A 21,212-nucleotide genomic window follows, 5' to 3' on the forward strand; every position below is an offset into this window, starting at 1 on the left:
ACCTGACCCTGTTTGTAGCAATGGACTGAACTCTGTAAATATGGACAGATGTGCCAAGTAACACTGCCCGTTGGGTATCTGCAATCTGCTTATTTTGACAAATCCAGGTGCCTCTTAAGTGACTGGAGACTTCAATCACACCCTGATATTTGGAGGATACACTTTCTTATCAAGAGGAAGAAAGAGGTAAATGATGAGAGAGATGCTATGGCAGAAATGTTTGGACAAAGAATGGTTCTCTTCACAGATGTTGCCTTGGGTTCTCCAGAGCTGTCCAAATGCTCATGAATAACCAAGACAACTAACACCAGGGGCGGGCAATTTATTTTGGGTGGAGGGCCACTTACTGAGTTTTGGCAAGCCATCGAGGGCTGCATGACAGGCAGCCAGGGACAGATAAATATTAATTTTCTAAATTTTTTAGGGGCCCCATGGGCCAAATAGAATGGCCTGGCAGGCCGCACCCAGCCCACAGGCTGCATTTTTCCCACTCCTGACATACACCCATGAATAACCAACACTCTCCCGTGACTTACAGTGAAGGCAAAATAAAGATTTCTATTCCAAAAAAAAATCCCTTCATGAAGTAGAGACATTTTTTTTATTTTTTTCTGGAGTTCAGCTCTTGAGCTGCCCTCATTTAATAACTGCTGGTCACTGAACAAAACCCGTGGTCCTTGATTCCCTCTAGTCACTACTCATCTCGGAGATGCTCACAACTTTGCAAACATACTGGAAGCGGCGTCCTCATGTACTGCTTCAGTTCTTGAGGATACGCTGGTGCACAAGCATTTGGCGTCTCAGAGGCACCAAGTTGCTGAAGGCGATGCTTGTTTAGATGTATGAATTGCTGCTACAGACAGGGTCCCAGAGGAAAGCAGACAAATGCTGGACAGAAAGCATGGTTCCCTGGGGAGGGAAATCAAACAGAGAGCAGAGAAAATGATTGCAATGTGACAATGAGAGAGGAACAAGCACAGGGAGGTTTGCAGCAATGTGAATGGGGGTCTAATGCAGGAAAACTGGCTGGGAGAATGCATCTCCTTTCCAAATAGTCGGGACCTTGTTACATGTTACACTGTGAGCCGCACAAATGTTGGTCGGCTTAGTACTGGCCTTTTTTTACTGACTGAAGTAATTATTACCATATTCTCTGGTATACAACACGCCCCCAAAGCAGACGCACATCTTGTTTTGGGAAGATGGAATGAAGAAAAGAGGGTTTTGCATGTCACGGCCGACTGTTGGCTGCACAGAGCGGGGGAAGAGACTGCTCTTCCATGTTGCTCGCTCTCTCCTTGCAGCTAAAATGTTAAAAATGTCACAGCCCCTGCCAAATTTTTGGGTGATATGGGGTCAGTCACTCTCCAGTCTGTGCTGGGCAGTGGAAGCTCCTGGTGTGGGGTGGTGGGAAGGAGGAAGGAACTGCAGTGAGCCATGGGAACTGCAAAACACATACTTGGGTCTCGGACACTGCTGAGCAAGTGCATTTCTTAGCCAGGGAGAGAGGTGTTCATAGGTTTTTGTATTGCCACCGTCAGAATTTGCATTCTCTTCTCCTGATATCACTTTCCCCCAACTTCTGGCGGGGTGACAAAGCACCCAGAAGTCACAGCGGGATTGTAGCGGGGCGGGCAGGACAAGGGCTATTCTGTTGGGCAGCCACACTGCCTGCACTCTCCTGGAAACAAGTGAATCCTGCTTAACTACCTAGTTTCCATGGTCTCCGTGAAGTCTCCTTAAGAGCAGGTGTATCCCGTTCTGGGACTTGAGGATGAGCTGCGGCATTGGCTCGGGGGGCTTGGCCGGGTCGGGGAAGAGATCAAAGCGGAGCAGGGTCAGGGCGAGAGCCACTTTCATCTCGTTCATGGCAAACTGCTGCCCGATGCAGTTCCTGGGGAGAGGCAGGGGAAAGCCAATGAGTATGAGCTGAGCTCTCGCTTTTGGGGGAGCACCGTCCTCCTCAAAGATCCCCCATGTTTGCACACATTTTTTCAACAAGCTGTACCATCCTCCGGTGCTCTTCGGGGCAGGAAGCTTTCTTATTATGTGCATCTTCAGTGTCTGTCATAGGGGGTCATTTTTGGGGGGACTTTAAAGGTTACTGTAAAATAAAAACCAATTGGGCTTATCTAGTCGCACTTTACTCATGTTTCTCCCATGACACATCAGCCATGACAGCCATTCTCTAGTGCACAGTAACTTCACAAGATAGTTTGGGAGCAATGGAAACTTCAGGGAAACAGCACAAAACAAGAGCTGTTGGCACCAAATACCAATTAGTTGTTGTGCCAAAGTACCACCAGGTCTTCACAGACAAAGGGGAGATTTTTTCCAGACAGAAATAAGAAGAACCTAACTTATCATGGTGTCTAACTGCCATGTACCACATGGAAAATGAGCTGTGAAAATACCGGATTTGTTTCCATTTAAAAAAAAAAAAACGTCTGGTCCAACCTAAACACAATGTTTTCTCCTTTGTTTCGTATCCACAGAAAAAAATCCCCAGAGTGGTTTTGGGGCTGTCAAAATGATACTCTGGCCACACAACAAGGGAAAAAAGGCTTCTTTAGAGTTAGGGTTAGCTTATGCTTTTTAAACCCTTCAAACAATTAAGCTAATTTCCAAGCCGAGGTGTCCTCTTAAATTTCAGTTAGAAAATGATTAAATTAACTATTTAGACTTCTTTTTTTTTTTTTTTCTTCTGAAACCATTTGGAAAATTGTATCTGAACTTGGGTCTCTAGACCACATTCCTTAGGAAATTTCCTATTTACTGAAGAAAATTCATCCAGCTCTACATGGACTTTCTCCCCACTACAAGTGATCAAGGCCTTGGTATCAAGCCTCTCTCAGATGACTGTGGCATGTCAACCACAATCTCTAGGAGATTTACTTCTTCAGGAGAGGCCTCAGGAGGCATTGGGAAGCCAATGTAATACAGACCACAGGGTCCATACACTAAGAAGGAAACTTAAATTGGTGGGGTCCATTTTGGTAGCCCCATTGGCAGCTGGAACAGCATAAAGCTAACACAATCATGAAAGGTAATTATTAACAAAATACTGGGAGGTAATGTTTTGAATCATTTCTATCTAGAGAGAATGGATGAACTCTTCCCCACCTGGATCCAGCTGCAAAGGGCAGGAACGCATGTGAATGCCTCTGGGAGGAGTTCTCCGGAGAAAACCTCATGGGGTCAAACACCTGCAATGAGAGAATACAAAGGCCTGTTTCAAAGGGTTTTAATCATTAAACTTGCTTGGTTTGATGCCAGCAAGAAGCTCGGCAAGTTTACAAATGTATCTAGGGTGCGTTCCATGACATTTTTTCTGGGGGGGCTTATGCAGAAGATGTAAGGTCAGATTCTGGCCAGTGTTACATGGACTTCTGTTGCTGCATGCCCTTCAAGGCCAGAGCTCCAGAATGGGCCTTAGAGACCATTACAGTGCAAAGGGACTGTGATCTCTTTTTGAACAGGGGATGCGATGTCTTGGCTGGAGAGGTGAACTAACCCTGTTGGGTAGAGAGTTCAATCCAGCTTCCCTTGTGGCCCTTTCTTCCCTTCGTGCCTCAATAATAAGTCCTTTTGCTGGCTCCAGAAAGTTATTTGAATGTTCAATTCCCCCTTGTGTAGGAAAATCCCATCCGCTCGGCCAGACAAAGGAAGGAGATGGGCAGTGGCTGGTGTAACCAAGAGCTCAACTTTGCACACTTGTCCAACAAGACTGGATGATTATTACACTAGAGGTAAGGTTACTATGGGCAGAATCAAACCAGGAATACCCTCACTGCACCATCTCAGCAACCTCATCTTTGGAAGGTCTATTGCACCTTACATCTGGACCGATACCTCTTCAGCAAGATGCAAAACGTCCCTGTTTAGGTCCAAATGATCTCAGTAAGAAGTATTTTACTTAAGGAAGTACATGCCAGGGCCAGGATTGGTTTAATAGAATAACAGAAAATGAGGGTGGGAGGGGACCTCAGGAGGTCACCTCTAGTCCAACCCCCTGCTCCAAGCAGCATCACCCCCAACTAGATCATCCCAGCCAAGGCTTGGTCTAGCCAGATCTTAAAAACCTCCAAGGATGGAGAGTCCACAACCTCTCTGGGTAACTTGTTCCAGTGCTTCACCACCCTCCTCATGAGAGAGATTTTCCTAATATCCAAAATCAACTTTCCTTGCTGCAACATAAGCCCATTGCTCCTTGTCCTGTCATCTGTCCCCACTGAGAACAGTCCAGCTCCATCCTCTTTGAAACCACCCTTCATGGAGCTGAAGGCTCCTGTTAGATCCCCTCTTGGTCTTCTCTTCTGCAGACTAAATAATCCCAGTTCCATCAGCCTCCTTTGTGAGTTATATGCCCCAGCCCCTGAACCATTTTTGTTGCCTTCCACTAATTTATTCACATCCTTTCTGTAGTGGGGGGTGCAAAACGTGACACGGGACTCCAGATGTAGCCTCCCCAGTGCTGAATAGAGGGGGATAATCACTTGCCTTGACCTGCTGGTAACGCTCTTATTAATGCAGCCCAGAATGCCATTAGCCTTTTTAGCATCAAGGGTACACTGCTTCCTCCTATTTGGCTTATTATCCACTGTATCCCCCCAGGTCCTTTTCTGCTTCCTGCTATCCTGAAACCCAGCTCTTTGCCTGATCAGCCAGACCACCTGTCTCTCCAAAGTACCTCTGGATCTTTCCACACGCTTCGGTTCCAATGGAGAGCATAAATGTTCACTGAAACCAGAGAGTCTGTAAGAAAAATGCTTGTGTGATCACAGGGCAAACCTCTATTATATAGGACAATACAGCATCTTATTAAAGGCCCATTATCTTCTTAGCCTGAATACCTGGCACCTGGGTAGTTCTGAGTCCTTTTTTTGGGTCACTTGCTACTTATTCCTGGAAGGGATTAGTGGAAGAATGAGCTGAATTTCTTTCCTAACTCATGTCTCACTAGTAAAACTGTGTAAAGTTCTGATGGCAGAGTCTATAGTACTGTTGTAAACCGTGCTTCTAGATTCATTTTCAAATCCATTTGGAAATGTTTACTTGTCACTTGAACCGGTGCAAGCACAATGAAATTCAGCAATCAGAGAGAAAATGAGCTTAAAACTCTACAATGCTGACCACCAATCTAATGACGGTTATATCTTGGGGTCAAATTTTGTGCAACTTCCACAATCATTCACTTATATCGTGCCACTCAACTTCACAAAGTGACAGATCCATTCCTTCCATGTTATTTCAATTTGTTGCATCCGATTTATTAAATTTGCACTCAACAGTTGTTCGTAGGGGTCCCATGTCTTTAGCTTTCCCTAGTGCACATCTTGCAATACAGTATAGTCCATGAGCAAATGACTGGTAGAGTTTGATTACTCTGTTTCTATGGAGGAACAGCTAGGAGCTGAGTTAGAGTACCCGATTGCTGGTGAAGAATGGTAAACTTGAGAGCCAAACACTAACCCCGGGGCAGCAAACTCCAGTTCAAGGTGAGAAACTCAACTGCCCCTGATAAACCTTTTACTAGTACAGCTGGTGGAGGAATGGGTAACTTGTGAGTGAGCATTAGGATCACCAGGAAGAAGAGACAATGAGGAAGATTAGGGGCACAAACCTAAGGAAAAGAAAGAGCTGTGACCTGTTCCTTCCCTAAGGGCAGCTCTGTCTTGCGCACTGCCATCTAGCTTGGCGAACAGAGAGCAGAAAACACACCACTGCTGTCAGCAACCTCAATTTGGGCAAGTTCTCTGCTCTTTTCATGGAGGCTCCTAGATACAGAGCTCAAAGACGCATACAGGGGACAGGGCAGCAGGTCCTAGGAGCAAGCACCGGGTAGTGAAATTTAAGCCCCAGGCTTGTGTTACTTTGTCTTCCAATTTGGGCTGTCTTGGGTTTGGAGCTATTCCCATAGCATTTTCTATCTGGCAGAATTAGACCCATGTGTCCTTAGCAGTCTCCTTGCACCTTGTTGAAGGAATTGAAGAAACATCTAGCCCTTCACTTAGACTTAGAGGAAGCAGTATCAAAACCAGTAGCAGACAGAAGAAACAACTGGAGAATTTAGCGAAATTAAAAGGAGTGAGAAGACGTGGATACGAGGAAGTGAGGGCTTGAATTGTGGCTGACTTCACAGCCCTTTGCATTTAAGTCCTCTTTAATTGCTATCCCCACAAGGTTTTCTATATCAACATAGACAATGAGTCTACCAGTCCTACCTTGAGGTCCATAGCCAAGTAACTTTGTGCTGTGATTGTCAGCTCAGTCCTAGCATTCAATCAAATAATGTCACCTATTTTTGCTTCCTTTTTTATTACATAATTGTATGCAAGGAAACATTTCCATATGACTTTTGAACATGCACTAGCTCCTGGTAAGGGTCTGTATATTGTCTAGCAAATAAGGATCCTCAATAAGGATTCATTGGTACCTCTGGGTCCAAACATAGTAGAAACCACCAACAGCAGAAGTAGCAGCAGCAGCAGCTAGGGTGTTCAAAGGCATTTAAGGGCAGAAAGAGTTTCATTATAAGTTAAAATGGAGACATGGCAAGAATAGGTGCTTTTATTTTTGCCTAGGGGAGGGGCTAAGATGATGGACATGTGGAAAGATGTATGCATTTCAAATGACAGCCTTCTTCCCAAGGGCCCCCACATACCCCTAAGCCCTCAGGCCCCCACATACTCGGCACCTCTGATGGCAAAACACATGAACACTAGAAGATACTCAGTGAGATCTTCCCCTGAAATAACACCGGACAGGCCTCTGTCTTTGAAACGTGCTGCATTCAGGAGTAAAATATCATTTTAGTGGGTGTTTTAGGGATGTGACACAACTTAGAATTTGGCTTTCAAGTAGAAAATGAGCACACTAACCTTTTGGCAAGCTCCGGCCATCAATAAATGTGATGGACTTACTGAGCTGTCGCCACACCGCAGGGACTGGTGAGTACAAGCGCATGCTCTCCTTGATGCACATGGTGGTGTAGTTCATCTTACTAAGGTCCTCCCTGAAAATAGTCAAAGGTGGAGACTGAAAATGAGCGAGGGCCTTTTCCATAGAATAAATGCCAGCAGCATCTGTGCCTCATACTGACAGGCCACATATACTTATTCATATTTAAAGATGGAGAGAGTAAACTTGTGACTAAAGCTTAACACTGGGTTATTAGTTATGGATTTTATTTTCACCTCGGATACAGATGTCCTGTCAGAACTTGAGGACCTTGCTTAGGGTAGGTCTATCAGGTATTTAAGATCAACACTGATGGCTACCTCAATTGTTCCTGGACTGACCTGTCCTAGGCTACATGATTTTGCTGCAACAAGGTCAGGATCAACTGGGCCATAGGTGGTCACTCAATGAATTAATTTATTGAGTTAATTCATTGAGTGACCACGTATGGCCCAATTGATCCTAACCTTGTTGCAGCAAAATCATGTAGCTTGGGGTCACACCAGGTATCCGTCAAGGTCCGGGTCTCCTAGCCAAGGGTTATAGTAGTATTGTGGTCTGGGAGGAAGATGGATCAGAGCCCAACAGTGCAGGGGCAGGGACTGCAATGAGGTTGGGATCAGGCAGGAGCAAGACAGAAGTCCAAGGAGTACATGCACAGGCAATGTTGCTGGGACAAATCCCACAGGAAGTAGGAGGGGGTTTATAGCCACCTTATCAGGGGTTTGCAGTGCCTGTAGGTTCCCCTGGTCACCTGACTCCTTAATATCCTTATGGGAGGGACCTGGCTGGTGTGTGACCAGCTGTGTGGTGGCACTGAAGATCCAGCCTCTGTCTCCTGGCCGCCTCCACCCGGGTTTGAATCCCTGTGGTTGTAACCGAGAGAGCCCCAGACACCAGCTGTGAGCATCCATCCACACACCAGTTATGCCATCTTCATAGCTTACTCTGATAGAAAGCAGAGTACAGAAGAGCAGGAAGTCAGGTGCTGGCAGTCTTCCTGTGTCCTTGGGCTTTAGGCCATGGGACTTCTGAACCCGTAGGAGACGAGTAGGCTACCCGAGGTGGGATGGATTGTTGCTGAGGTTTGGGTCAGAGGGCAGACCTAGGAATGGCCTTTAGGTAGCAACATGGACAAACCCTTCATCTCTTGATTTCCCCACCTGCAAGTTCTCTGACGCTTTCAGCCACGTGTTCTGCATTTCTGCAACACCTATACAATCGGCCCTGGTCTGTGACTAAAGCTTGTCGGTATTACCACAACACGAATAAAGAAAAAGCTGTTTCATGTGGGCGTGTTTAAAGCTCTTGAATCCAAAAGCTTCTAGCAATGCCAGCTCTGACACTGGCATTACATTTTGCAAGAGAGAATTTCTGATCCTTTCCCACCCTCCCAACTTCATGTCCAACTCTAAGGGCCGGTTCACTGAGAGCCAAACTCGATCCTCTGAAATGAACAGGCCTAAAACCAAAAGGGTGTTTGGATCCTATTCACAATCTCGTTGTCACTCGAGCTGCTATTTTTTAAATGCAGAACTAAAGAAATCAACCTTCCTTTTTTTCATTCTTAGATGAAATACTTTGCAAAGAATCGAAAGGGAAGTGATAGGAAAGCAATGAGGTGATATCTTACCACTGAACTGTGTCCCGGTCTCCCAGAATCTCCTGGATCTCTTTTCTGCATCTCTGCTGGTGCTCTGGATACCGGGCCATGCAGTACAACAGCCAGGAGATCCCGCTGGCTGTGGTATCGTGGCCTTCAAACATGAAAGTGTCCACCTCGGCACGTACATCCTCATCGGATAGTCCATCACCATTTTCATCCTTTTGAAGAAGGGAGATTAATCAAGTCCAAAAGAAAGATTGTGTGTGAGGTCTTTTCTTTGGGGCAGAAGCTGAATTCATTTTGGTCACTGGTGAAATGAATGGGCCTAGGCCTGATTTTTTTCTTTCTTTTATGTCCAGGTAGCTACACTGAAAGCAGAGGAGCAAATGTGGGGTAGGTGAGGTCAGAGCCAGGTCCAATGGGAATTAAAGCAAGCACACCACTTCTGCTGCCAATGAGGTTGCAGACAGGCTTTGATCCTGGGTATGCAGCAACAGAATATCAGCTACAAACCTTGTTATGCTTTCCTCTACACTAAGAACAGCTATATACCTTCATTACTTTTATTTTAAATTACAAGGTAAAAGAATAAAACCAAACAGAAAAGAATAAAATAGACCCCTAGAAAGAGAAAGAGAGAGCGTAGAGCATGTGTCAGCCCTTTAAGAGACTACACTCAACCGAGCACACAATGGTAGCTGCCTCTTGCATGTCTGCGGACATCTCTATAAGCAAAGGTGAACTAGACAGGAAATAAAAATCAATTAATTAATTACACAATAGTCAACATCATCTGTCCGTACAATACAGTATTCTGAGAGTCTTATCTTTCCATTAATATCCAGTGTTGCCAACTCTCTTGATTTTTGGCATCGTTCTTAAAGTCTACACTTCGGGAATGTGAAAAAATGAGCTATTTCTTATATATATTTAATAATACTGAATAGCTGATTTCCTTATTCCTGTGCATATTAACATATTCCATGAAAATGGCTTTGTGGGGTTGGAAGAATACATTTTACCCCCAAAGCAACTGATCTCCCAAACGCTCCATATCGGACGTTCTCTTCCAACCTTTTCCTCATCCCTTTCAACCAACCGATTAGCCAAAAATAGTAGGAAGAAAGAACCAAGCAGGGAGGAATCTCTTATCAAGAATAGTCTGGGGTGATGACAGGAGGTGAGGCATGGGCGGGCTACTTGTTTTTGCATGGGCTTATTTCAAATACTCACCTTGGTACAGAGAAGAATATCAAGAAAATCCAAGTATCTCTTCTTCTGGATCTTTTCAACCTCTCTCTCATCTTGAAGCAACTTCTTTCTCTCACTTATTATTTTGTCTGTTTAAAAAAGTAGAAAATACTTTAGCAGGAAGTGCTGAGAGCCCATCCATCTGGGGCTACGTTGTTATGCAGTCTGTCAATTCTGGGTGAGAATTTGAGGCACCTTAATTTAATGTATAAACAGTGGGGAGTATGTATCTCAAGATCCCTCTTTGTCCTAGTCCACAAAAGACATGAATTTTTACAAGCCACCAGCTGGGAGGTCTTAGTGTTTAGACCCAAATGCCCATTCTTATAGATCTGGAGACTCCTTGGTTTAATCACTTTCAGGACACATAAAGCAGTGCTTCTCAACCTTTTAAGTGACAAATGAATTGTTCTACAAATCAGGGATTGGGCTGGACTTTTTGCTAGAGAAGATGATTCTGGCCCCTGGGCCGCATTTTGCCCACCCCTGGGTTAGACATTGTCTCCCTGCAAATCACACAAAGTGGTAATGAAGGTATACCTCTGTTCGTTGTAAACCCGAAGGCCAGATAACTGGGATCATAGCGATGTGCTTTATGAACCAGTGAAGATTTTGTGCTTCCACTACCGAGGCTTGATTTTTTTCGAAACATGTTCCTCTGGCTCCAACATTTGTTGCCCTTTGTCTGGGAACCTACCTTCTAAATCTGAAGTCTTTCTTTTACAAGAAAACAATCCATTTTAACACCCTCATAAGCAGTAAAATTAAAAGTGTGACACAAGCCCACTTAAATTTAAACACTTAAAGTGGACACTACAGCAGACAGGCACATGCTTAAACTCTGAGAAACACAGTCTTTCTCCCCTTTACCGATGGAAGACTCTATTTCTCATAAAGCAGGAGACTTCTCATGCAGAAAAGCTGGCAAGCAGGTGCAGGGATGATGAATGATGAAAGTATCTTATTTTAGAAAAATATACAGGTTTCCCTCCCTTGACTTATGCAGGTTCGGTACTTGTGAATTCGCTCTTATGCAATGACCATTTTTACACCCCAAATTTATGTGCAAGGTAAATTCACTATTATATGATGAGTCCCAGGGCTCTGCTTGTCCCCGCTCACCCCAGCCCCTGGGCGGCACCTGCTGCGGTGCAGATAGGTGGTGTCAGCTGCTTCCAGGGCTGCTGCAGCAGGGGTTGGGGTGTTGGGGAGAAGCAGAGGCCCGTGGCACAGTGAGGTAAGTCTGTAGGGCAGGGGTCAGCAACCCCTGGGGCATGTGTGCTGAGCATGGCACATGAGGCCACTTTGCTCGGCATGCCACTGCCAGCCCAGGCTCTAGGCAGGTGCTGCCAGCCATGAAGCCCAGGCTGCTCCCAGCAGGCAGCTGGGAGGCTGCAAGCCCTGCTGCAAGCAGCCCCGGCTCCGTGGCCGGGGCAGCAGTTATCCAGAGCCTGGGCTGGCTGCAGCCAGGAGGCTGCAAAGAGCTCCTCCAGGCTCCAGCATTGTCTGGAGCGGACGGTGGAGGGGCTCTGAAATGCATGTGTAGCTACCGCCAGTATGGAGCTGCTGCCGGGGCTATGGAGCCTGGTGCAGCCATTTTCAGCCTGCCTGCTGCAGCTGCTCAGAGCCTAGGCTGGCTACAGGCAGGGGCTGGTGGTAGCACCGGGCTTTTCCCCATGTTTGCTGGGGGGGGGGGGCAGGAAGCAGTTCCCCTCCCCACCCCACCCCCCATCATCGTAGCCCATCCCAAGCACCAGGAAGAGCCCGGTGCCACCGCCAGCCCTCCTGGTGCAGTGAATGGGGCCTTGGGTGGGCTGGGTCATGGGGCAATCCCTACAGTGCAGGAGGGAGTGGGACAGCACCCTGCCCCTCCTGCACTCCCTTCTGCACTGTCGGGGCAGTCCGCCTGCCTCACCTCAAAGTCTAGGCAGGATAAAGAAACTTAGATACCCGCACACTGCCCGCTGACAGGCAGGTGTGTGCCCACCCTCCTCCTCCTCCTCCAGCATCCTGTGGCCGGCTTGTGGGGGGTGGGGTGGACGTGAACCCGGCAGTGGCAGGGGGAGAGGTGGCGCCCCCTTGCTGCAGGGATTTGCAGTGCCTGCGTACCCTCTGCCTATGTCTCGCGTACCCCCATGGGTACATGTACCACAGGTTGAGAAGCTATGCATTAAAGCTCATTAACTTGTGCTAAGTGCCCTCTAAGCATCTCAACGTTATGTTACTTCAGGTAAGGGTTAACTCTGGGCTGTGCTACTTAACTTGTGTTAAGGTATCTTCATCCACTCCACAGGGATAAAATGAGCAATTTTCAATCCTCCAGCATCCCAGGATGCTCTGCTCCTAGCTCCCCTTCCTCCCTTCCTGCCCCCCCCCCCCCCCCCCACAAGAGCAGGGATGGAGCCCAGGTGTCCAGGCCACCTCTATATGCATAGAATCACAGACAATGAGGGCTGGAAGGGCAAGAGGTCACCTCCAGTCCAACCTCCTGCTCAAAGCAGGACCAGCCCCAGCTACATCATCCCAGACAAGGCTTTGTCTAGCTGGGTTTTGAAAACCTCCAAGGATGGAGCTTCCACCACCACTCTAGGTAACCTGGTCCAGTGTTTTAGTACCCTCCTCGTGAGAAAATTCTTCCTAATATCTAACCTAAACTTCCCTTGCTGCAACTTGAGCCTATTGCTTCTTGTTCTGTCATCTGCCACCAGTGAAAGCAGTCTAGAGAAAAGGAGACTGAAGCGGGGATTTGATAGCAGCCTTCAAGTACCTGATTGGGGGTTCAAAAAAGGATGGAGCTGGACCAAGTAAGACCAGAGGCCTCAGTCTTTCCTCAAATCATGTCCCCCAACCCTCTCACTTGGTTCAGGCTTTAGCTGTCTTCGCTTTTCACCTACCTGTCAGTAGCCCACAAAGGTGTTCACCTTTAATGGGAAGTTGGGTTGTTCTTGCTGCAGCTGAGGTTCATTGCATGCAGCCTTCATCTCAGCTGCTTATCCCACACCCAGCAGGCTAGCCAGCTTTGTCTCTGCCTGTTTTCAGTAACAGGAGCCTCTGGCTCCCTGTTATGCAACCTTGACCTTGCACCTGCTCACAGCACATTGTAACCTTAACAGCGCTTTCCATTCCATATGGTCTAAATGGGTGCATCTACACGTGCTCATTTACTGCTCAGTAACTGAAATTACTGCACAGTATGGGTGCACATCTACACACGTATGCCCATACTGTGCAGTAAATATGGTGACTTACACCAACTTGAGTGTAAATTTGGCACCTGCATCATGCATGCATCAAGTTTATGCCCGATTGGTTACTGTACAGTAACACCCGTGTAGACACCTCATTGCACAGTAACACTGTGTGTGTGGACTGACTTGGGACTAACTTTAGCTTTAATGCCTTCATGTGTAGATGTCAGTTTATTTCCCCTTACTGAGCAGTAATTTAAGCTGGCATAAATGCGCATGTAGACACGCGCAGTGTAATGTGTAACTTCACCCTTACTGTGGCAAACAGACATTTATTTCCGGCACAAATCCATTGAGCAAAAGGTGAGATCTTTTAGTATCAGTTCCTGCTATAGACTGTGAAAAACTTGAGAGAAAGCAGAATACGAAAGTATTTCAAATGTATGAGAATTGTCTTCTAATGATCAAGCAGTACTGCAGAGAGGTTAACCAGCTTACTAAAGGCCCCACGGTAAATCCGTGGAAAAGAGCAGAAACCAGAGCAAACTTGATCCTTGATGTACTTCCACTGGAGTGGAACGGAGTTGAATTTGGCTCTAGATCTTTTGAACCCCAGTTTTTGTCTGACCCACAAAGCCAAAGCAGGAAAAAGTTTCGCTGCTGTTTTATATTCATCAGGTTCCTCCAGCGATGCATCAGTTTTCTGTGGTACAAATGTTAATTTGACCAACTAAGGCAATATCTTTCAATCAAGAGCAGATGGAAAGGAGGGCCATGGGAAATACCTGTATGGAGATGTGCTAGTCTGCAGGCCTCATGAAAACGACGTCCCTGGGCACTGATTCGATAGAGGAAATCACTGTGATAGAAGGAAAAGCGGAATCTTTGGAATACCAAGTAGGTCAAGTCATACACAGCTCGGACGTAATAATCCAGGTCGCTGCAAGAAAGGCAGAATTGGATAACATTTCAGTGAGGTGAATATGGGCATGAGGAGCGGGAAGATTTAGATCGGGATTTGAAAGAACCTGATACAAACTTGTCAACCTGGCAGTTGCTACTACAACTGAAGGCGCATTTCATGAGGCTGTCCAAAGTCATCAAACTGACATGCTCAAAGAGCTCCACTGACTTCTTCTGCGTGATCAGCTGTTCCCATTTGTCCTAAAGGAAAAGATGGAGTTAAGGATTGACACGATTCTACAATGGTCTTTGTTAAGTAATAAAATCCCATTCTTGAGAGGTCTTGAGTTACCTTCCTTGCCTTTCCTATCTATACCCTGCCAGATTCACATTAGTAATTATATGCTGGCATGCAAGCAAAGAATCTGATCTAAAACGTACGCTGCTGACTGGGATTAGTATTTCCTTGTGAAATCAGATTACAGAATTCTTTTTTTAGAAATGGAGATGGGGCTGAACTTAAACCCTGACTTCCCCTTCTCTAGGCTTTTGGTATAGATTAGATCTATATTTGCAGGTAGACTTAATAGCTTTGGGCCTAAAGCGAAAACCCAAATGCAAACTTCTGGCAACATGGATAGATTTGGAGCCAAGTTTATAAGGGTCCATGATATAGTATGATGATTTCAACACTGAATAGAAATTGATCCATATAGTATACTTTTCCCCTTTATTTTTGGGAAATGGGTCAAAATTTGGCAGGAAGACTGGAGTGGGAGAGCCAAATAACTTTACTGACTGTTGGGCTAATAGATTTTCTTTAGTGCCTATTACCCCAGGTATCTCTAAATCAGTGGTGCTTAACCATTCACTCTGTGGGCTGGTTGGGCAGTACCACGTCCTCCTGCAGGTCTGATCTCCAGTGCATAGAGTGGGCACAGCAGGGACCCAATCCAGGCTTGGCCAGGACTTGATCCAGCTACATGACAACAGCCTAGCCCAGGCCCAGCCCAATCCAACCACGCGGCACTTAGAAATTTGGCAGGGGAGGAGGAGTGGCTGTGTTAATTGTTACTTCTACCCCACTGCCCAATTTCCTGACCCATACAGCCCTACAAGCTGGATGCCATGGCTCTGACAGCCAGATTTGGTCCATAGGCCAGGGGTTGAGTACCCCTGCTCTAAAGCACACAAGAAACTGCTGGACATCAAGATGTCCTAACTTTGACTCATCTTATCTGATGTCATAGTCAATGATACTCTGATATACACCTGTCAATATAAATTGATATTGAACGCTTGTGTCCTTGTGGCACATCAGCTATGGTTCCAGTTGAGAAACCCAGATGTTTCTATTCTCTCCTCAATCAGTTGTTACTGAATGACTTGTTTTGGTGCTTTATCTCATTTGCTGATGGGGGAAACCAACTCTGGGAAGTTAAGGTTTTTGCTAATTAAGAGGCAAGAGAGAACTGTTATAACTGAGCACTTAGATCATGGACAGTGTACTCAGTGGAACTACATCATGGGTAAATTTGGCTGAGGCTATATCATCATCATCATCATCAGGGACAGCAAACTACAAATTGATGGTTTCCATTTAAGGTATTTTGAGATGGAAGAAACCTCCCAAAGGCTGGCCTAGAAATTGAGTACGCTACATATCCTTGATAACAGTGTATATACTTCTTGGTTTGTTTGTTTGTTTTGTCAATTCAGCCTTACCTCTACTCTTCTTTCTCAGTGCTTATGTTGTTGGCTCTGATGTGCTAGGTTCTTGTAATCTAAGTGTACTTGTTTTTTCAACGGGTCAGTCTACTCCATGGATTTATTTTCTATGTTCACCGCTACTGGTCCAAGAAACGGTATTCTATTGTTGTCCATTTTGCCAGATGAAGCATAAGATGTTGGACCAAACCCTCCGCTGGTGTAAGCTATTGTAGCTCCACTGACTTCACAAACCCCTTGATGAATCACACCGGGGAGGAGCTGGGTCTTTTAATCACAGGGCAGTAGTACACTTCTGGGAAGGAAGATCTATGAAACTTCTCACTCCAATCTCCTCCAGTCCTTCAGTCCCAGTTATTGTTCTAGCTGTGTAGCTAGAACGATAGCTCCAGTAACAATAGTGGGACAATAACTCAACAGAACAATATAATAGCTCTGGTAACAGTAGCTCTAGTAACAATAGGTAGACCTGTTGTTTTAGCTGGAACACTAGTTTTACCTCTGTAGCTAGAACAAGAGTAGTAGCCACAATAGTAACCATTCCTACCAGCATCACTTTGGTAGAATCGGAAATCAATGTCACATAAGGTTTCAACACATTGTAGTGAAATGCTGGAGTCAACATCCTCCTGTGTTTGAACCACTTTGGCCCATCTAAGACCAATAATCCCTTTCCTGGAGGAACAGAAAGAATAAAGAGCCAGTCAGGTACTTCTCTGTACTATAAGTTTCTATTATTAATATTGATAGCATCAGCAGTATTGTTAATCCCCTTGTGTAAAATTGTTATATCCTTTAGCCAGAACTCAAAAAGGGAAATTGGTCACAAATATTTTTTTAAGCTATTCTATTTCAGAGAAGGTAAAACTCCCCAAATATTTAGTTTCCTTTTCTTTTATTTGCCTATTTTTGTTTGTTTGTGGCTTTGTTCAGGTCCACAATTTTCTAAATAATATCAAAACTCTATCAAGGAGTGATTTCTTAACCTGAGCTGTTTCTTATCCTAGGGTTTTGGTCAAGCTGTCTTTTTTGTTTCCCCCTTTTCTTCAATACACATCCACTGAAGATATAATTGTGCTAACCAAATAATTCCTGTCAACCTCATTGGACTCCAGGGTGGGTGCAATGGCGTCACCAAGGGAAAAGCTGGAAAACACTGAAGCCTGAACATTATGTAAATGTGGTAAATAGCACATTTACATTGCACAGTCTGGAGTCTGAATTGGCTGTGAAATCTCAGATATAAGGTGCTGTTGGAACAGGATTTTGGATTCTGGAACAGGCTCCCCAGAGAGGTGGTGCAGTCTCCATCTTTGGAGGTTTTTAAGACTTGGGTAGACAAAGCCTTGGCTGGGATGATGTAGTTGGGGCTGGTCGTGCTTAGAGCAGGGGTTGGACTAAATGTGACCTCTTGAGGTCCTTTTAAACCCTAATGTTCTATGATTAATTAGAGGTCTGGCCTAATCTACATATTAACCCCTGTGTTTAACATGTCTCCCCCAATAGCTTTATATTGGAAAATCATCTTTTCTAGGTTTATAATAGGAAGGACCCAAAAAAAGAAACTATGTTCAAGACAAAAATCACATCAAATATGTGGTATGCCATAAACCAATAAAGGAAGGAAATTCAGGGCTCATGCTTAAGGGCACTGAGTACCCATGATTCATCTTGTGTTTGATGGCAGCTGTTCAAGAAAAGGACAAAGCACACAAGTCTACGTACCGATCCAGGGTACTAAGGGACCGTAGGATGTCATACTCTTGGGATCTGTAAGATTCAACACAGGAGGAAAAAGCACAGGGTTAAGAGCTGAAGTATGGACATCATGAGAATGAAAATCTGGAGGTATTTCTGAGTTCACCCTCCTACTCGCAACAAAGGAGGTGCTATAATTAGAAGATAAGTGTGGCAGGAAAATACTCTGTGTGTGTGTGTGTGTGTGTGTCTTTGTCTCTAAAGCTACACCAGTAATATGAAGAGAAACTTTCTTTAATTACTGTAACAAAGTGTTCTTCTTTGCATATCACACTAATCATGTCAACATGGGGGAAGATAATATAAAGATGATATTAGAGAGAGAAGTGAAGAAGGATATTTCATGGTGGAGGAACATTTTCAGATCAAGACCTTGAGCCAAATCTCTGAAGGCAAATCCCAGGTCTCAGCTACCCCAGGGACCATTTTTGCACAGTGATCTACCAGGATAGCTTCACTCTTCTGGGATCTCTTAAATTGTGCAACAAAACGCAAGAAATTAGGGTAATCCAAGTTTAAACGCCATTTGGGGTATGCTCCAAATCTCCCCTTTCCCAAGGTTTCCCATCATAGGGGGAGCAAGATGTTGCATACAGCAGTGGATAACAGTTCATTGAGGGCAAGGATTATACTAGGTACTTGTACAGCATTTAGAACAATTAAAACCTGGCTTAATCAAGGAATCTAGGCACTACAGCAGTACAATCATCACCATCATGGCCATGTTGTGGGTTCAGTTCATGGATACAGGAGCCACTTTATTAAAGAGGTTTCTTTATTCATGCCAACAGCACCCTGGCAGCCTTGAAACTCCTTCTCCAGCTTTCTTTCAGCTCTGCCTATATGTAACTACATGCAACAGTGATATCCCGGAGGGGAGCCAAATGATAGCCTAACCCTCAAAGGTATACAATTCTCACAATCCTCATTAGTGCTTCTGAGACTACAGAAAAGAGAAGGAAAGGAGGCTTGAAATGTTCAGTAGGAGACCTTGTTATATTGACCCAAATATCTTTGGGAAATGTTTAGAAGCTATGGAGTGCAGAAAACCTTAGGACAGACAGCGAATGAGCTGGACAGACAGATTTCCTAAGAGTTCAAGAGGAGGTTAGATAGGCATCTAGCTGGGGTCATCTAGACCCTAACATCTACGAATCTATGAGTTTCGGTTGCTGTTTCAGGTTCTGGGTGAAGATATATCAGATTTGCCAATAATTATCTGGGAACCTAAGAATTCTGGAAAGGGTATAGAGGAGGCAGCAACAAAAGCTGAGAGAAGACCCATGCAGATAGGTCTCAGGAACATATCGCTAAGCATTTGGGGTGGGGAAGAACCAACTGGAAGAGCTTTCTGAAACAAGATGCAATACCCTTACCTCCTCGGCCAAACACGGCTTTGGCAAAATCAGGATGAGTGATGACCAAGACAGGCATGAACCCTCCAAACCATCTGGTGAAGGCAGGGGAGTATTTTTCAGACCAAGACAGCAACGTGTTTAATTCTTCTCTTTGACGGATCTGCAGTCACAGGTGAAAGAAAATGAGTTTAGAAGAAAATGAGGGGGGAAGGGATGAACTCTGGAGAGCCTCAAGCCATATCCATGAAATATGGGGAACGGGTTGAGTGCACTTGCAGGGAGGACATCCCCAGGGTGAGGGTGAAACAGTGAGCTGGCAAAAAGACAGCCTGCAGTGGTGAGTTGGAGCAGCCCCTGGACTCGTATCTGGTGATGCTATTCCAGCCATTCAAAGAGGGCATCAAGCTGGTCTAAATAACAACTTCTGGATTCTCCCAACACAAGTTTCCCCATAGCAAAGAGCTCCCATTTTCAGTCTCAAATGAGGATCAACCCAAAAGAAAATAGGATTGCAGCCTAAACATGCATCTACTGTATTGGCGAAAGGGGAGAAAATGAAAGCTGATAACATCCTTTCCTAAAAACAGCTTCCCCATGCCTCACACCTTCTTTACCTTATGGTTGTGGCCATACAGCCAGTGGCTGGGGGGTCCTGGGAAACTCTCATAGATTTTGATGAGCTCTTTTTTCTTCCAGTAGAGCTGGAGCACTTTCAGCAGCGTCAAGATGAGGCAAAACCCTGCAGACAGGGAGAGGGTGGAAAGGGAAAGCCTCACTATTTCCTCTAACACGTAGGCCATGATCCTGCATGTTCCACCAGGGACTGGTCTCCTGTTGTTGCCTTTCTTGTTTCTGGTGCGTCTGTCCGTCGGGCTTAGTCAAAAAAGTCCCTCCTCTGTCCTCCAAGAAGTGGAGCTGGAATACTGTGTTGCAGGGCAATCTGTGAAGGGTTAAGAGAACAGGGAGAGTGCTCAGTCTGGCAATACAAAACTTGAATTTGCATAGCAAAAAGGTTATTCAGACAACGAATTGCGTAAGAGGAAACCTCCCCTTTACAGAGGATTAGGGAGAGCGGTTGTGTAAATACAGGTTATTTTATAACTTTTTCCTGCTGTGTTTATCATTTCTTTCTCCTCTTCTACCCTGTGACCAGTCCAATAAATTGACCTCAATTCCCACATGCACACATTATTTTTACTTAAAATTAAGGAGCTGCATAACACTAGCGCCTAAATACGCCAGAAGGGAGCAGGGTCCTGTTCTACTTGTGCGTTACAGGTCATGACATTGTTAACAGAATTCCCTTTTTACCTAGTATCTCCAAAGAATTCAACCCAAAATTTATTAACCATTTTAACTCCACTTCAGGGCTTTAGACATAAGAGCCTAAACATGAGGGTATTTGGAACAAGGCTTTTAATTTTTGTCTTTTATGAAGAACTGGCTGCTGGTAAAATGCTGATCCTAATAAACCTTCAGACTTGTCTGTAGTCTTGATAGGTAAATGGAGGTGTGTGGAGTTTGCAGTGATGTGTGTATTTATCCAGTCCATCCAATTTAAGGCCAGAAGGCATGGCTCTAATCGTGTATTCCCATGTTGTCCTTGACCCAGACCATAGGGTTGAAATTACTCTTCCCTACCAAGTATAAGAACAGAACTGGGCCCAATACCTTCTGGTTAAACAGGGGTGAATATAAAAATGCTTAGAGCAACCTACAGAAGAGCAAGAATCTGCATGATGGCTTGTTGTAGCAAGTTGTACCTGTTTTCTAATGATTGCAACTTGCCGTTTCTATTTCCTCTTGCCTCAGGGCCTTGTTAGAAGAAAGTTTTGGGCAGCTCTTGGAGCTCTTAACCCCTGGATTGTCCATACGTTAACACCCCTAAGTAGCTTAAAGCACTCATTATGCAGCTCAAAGTTACGCCACTCCAGGGCAGGACTACCTGATCCTCACCGCCCAGTTCTTGTTCCACTAAGGTGTGGCCACTCCCCACACATGTGCTACATAAGCTGAAGCCCTCCAGTATCCCAGGATCCCTCACACACCCCCACACATAGAGCAGGGATAGAAGCCTGTCCTGGCTCACCAGGTCTCTAGCAGCAACTCACAGCCACAGCATCTAGCCCTGCCCCAGTTCACCAGGCCTCTAGGGGAAACTCACAGCTGTGCATGTGGGGAACAGCCAGAGAAGGTTTCTAGACAAAGGGTGGGGCTGCCCCAAACTCCAAGCTAGTACTAATACCGATCAACATTTGTACAGCTCGCAGCATTGGGTGTAACAAGGCCCCTGTGAGTCCCATCCCTACGAAAGGCTCTGCAAATAATCAAGATCCAGTGCAGTGTAAGCAGCCCATTTGCACCAGGGCTGAATTTGCCCCAAGGTACAAGGAGCTAGGAAATCTTAAAGAGGGTTTGTTGTCCACCTGGCATTTTTTTTTGTCTGTTTTATTTTTCTTT

At 45.3% G+C, this 21,212-nt stretch overlaps 1 protein-coding gene across 4 annotated transcripts; it reads right to left on the reverse strand.

Annotated features, from left to right (window-relative positions):
* Positions 1 to 587: 587 nt before the first annotated feature.
* Positions 588 to 19,716, reverse strand: LOC102369604 (cytochrome P450 4A4-like). Of its 4 annotated transcripts, none has more exons than XR_003094508.1 (13): positions 19,367 to 19,716; positions 18,771 to 18,912; positions 17,362 to 17,406; positions 16,184 to 16,311; positions 14,045 to 14,169; positions 13,791 to 13,945; positions 9,800 to 9,906; positions 8,594 to 8,784; positions 6,882 to 7,015; positions 4,691 to 4,755; positions 3,124 to 3,206; positions 1,460 to 1,894; positions 588 to 909 (listed from the first exon to the last, which is right to left on the reverse strand). XR_003094508.1 is itself a non-coding variant. In XM_006015813.3 (13 exons), the coding sequence occupies exons 1-12, from the start codon at positions 19,550 to 19,552 to the stop codon at positions 1,711 to 1,713; spliced, it is 1,545 nt and encodes a 514-aa protein (XP_006015875.1). In that variant the 5' UTR covers positions 19,553 to 19,716; the 3' UTR covers positions 588 to 909. The 4 variants fall into 4 exon arrangements, 2 of the variants coding, with proteins under 2 accessions (XP_006015875.1, XP_025062193.1); XM_006015813.3 differs by having other exon boundaries at positions 1,711 to 1,894; XM_025206408.1 differs by lacking the exon at positions 1,460 to 1,894.
* Positions 19,717 to 21,212: the final 1,496 nt, after the last annotated feature.

The sequence above is a fragment of the Alligator sinensis genome, unplaced genomic scaffold, assembly GCF_000455745.1.
Source record: "Alligator sinensis unplaced genomic scaffold, ASM45574v1 scaffold781_1, whole genome shotgun sequence".
NCBI lineage: Eukaryota > Metazoa > Chordata > Crocodylia > Alligatoridae > Alligator > Alligator sinensis.

Excerpts from the sequence above, each read along its gene's own strand:
- LOC102369604 (XM_006015813.3), bottom strand. The coding sequence starts at position 19,552 with ATGGCCTACGTGTTAGAGGAAATAGTGAGGCTTTCCCTTTCCACCCTC. Across the intron at positions 13,946-14,044 it reads AGCAACTGCCAGGTTGACAA|CGACCTGGATTATTACGTCC; the intron begins GTTTGTATCAGG and ends CCTTTCTTGCAG. Across the intron at positions 8,785-9,799 it reads ATATTCTTCTCTGTACCAAG|GATGAAAATGGTGATGGACT; the intron begins GTGAGTATTTGA and ends CTTCTTCAAAAG.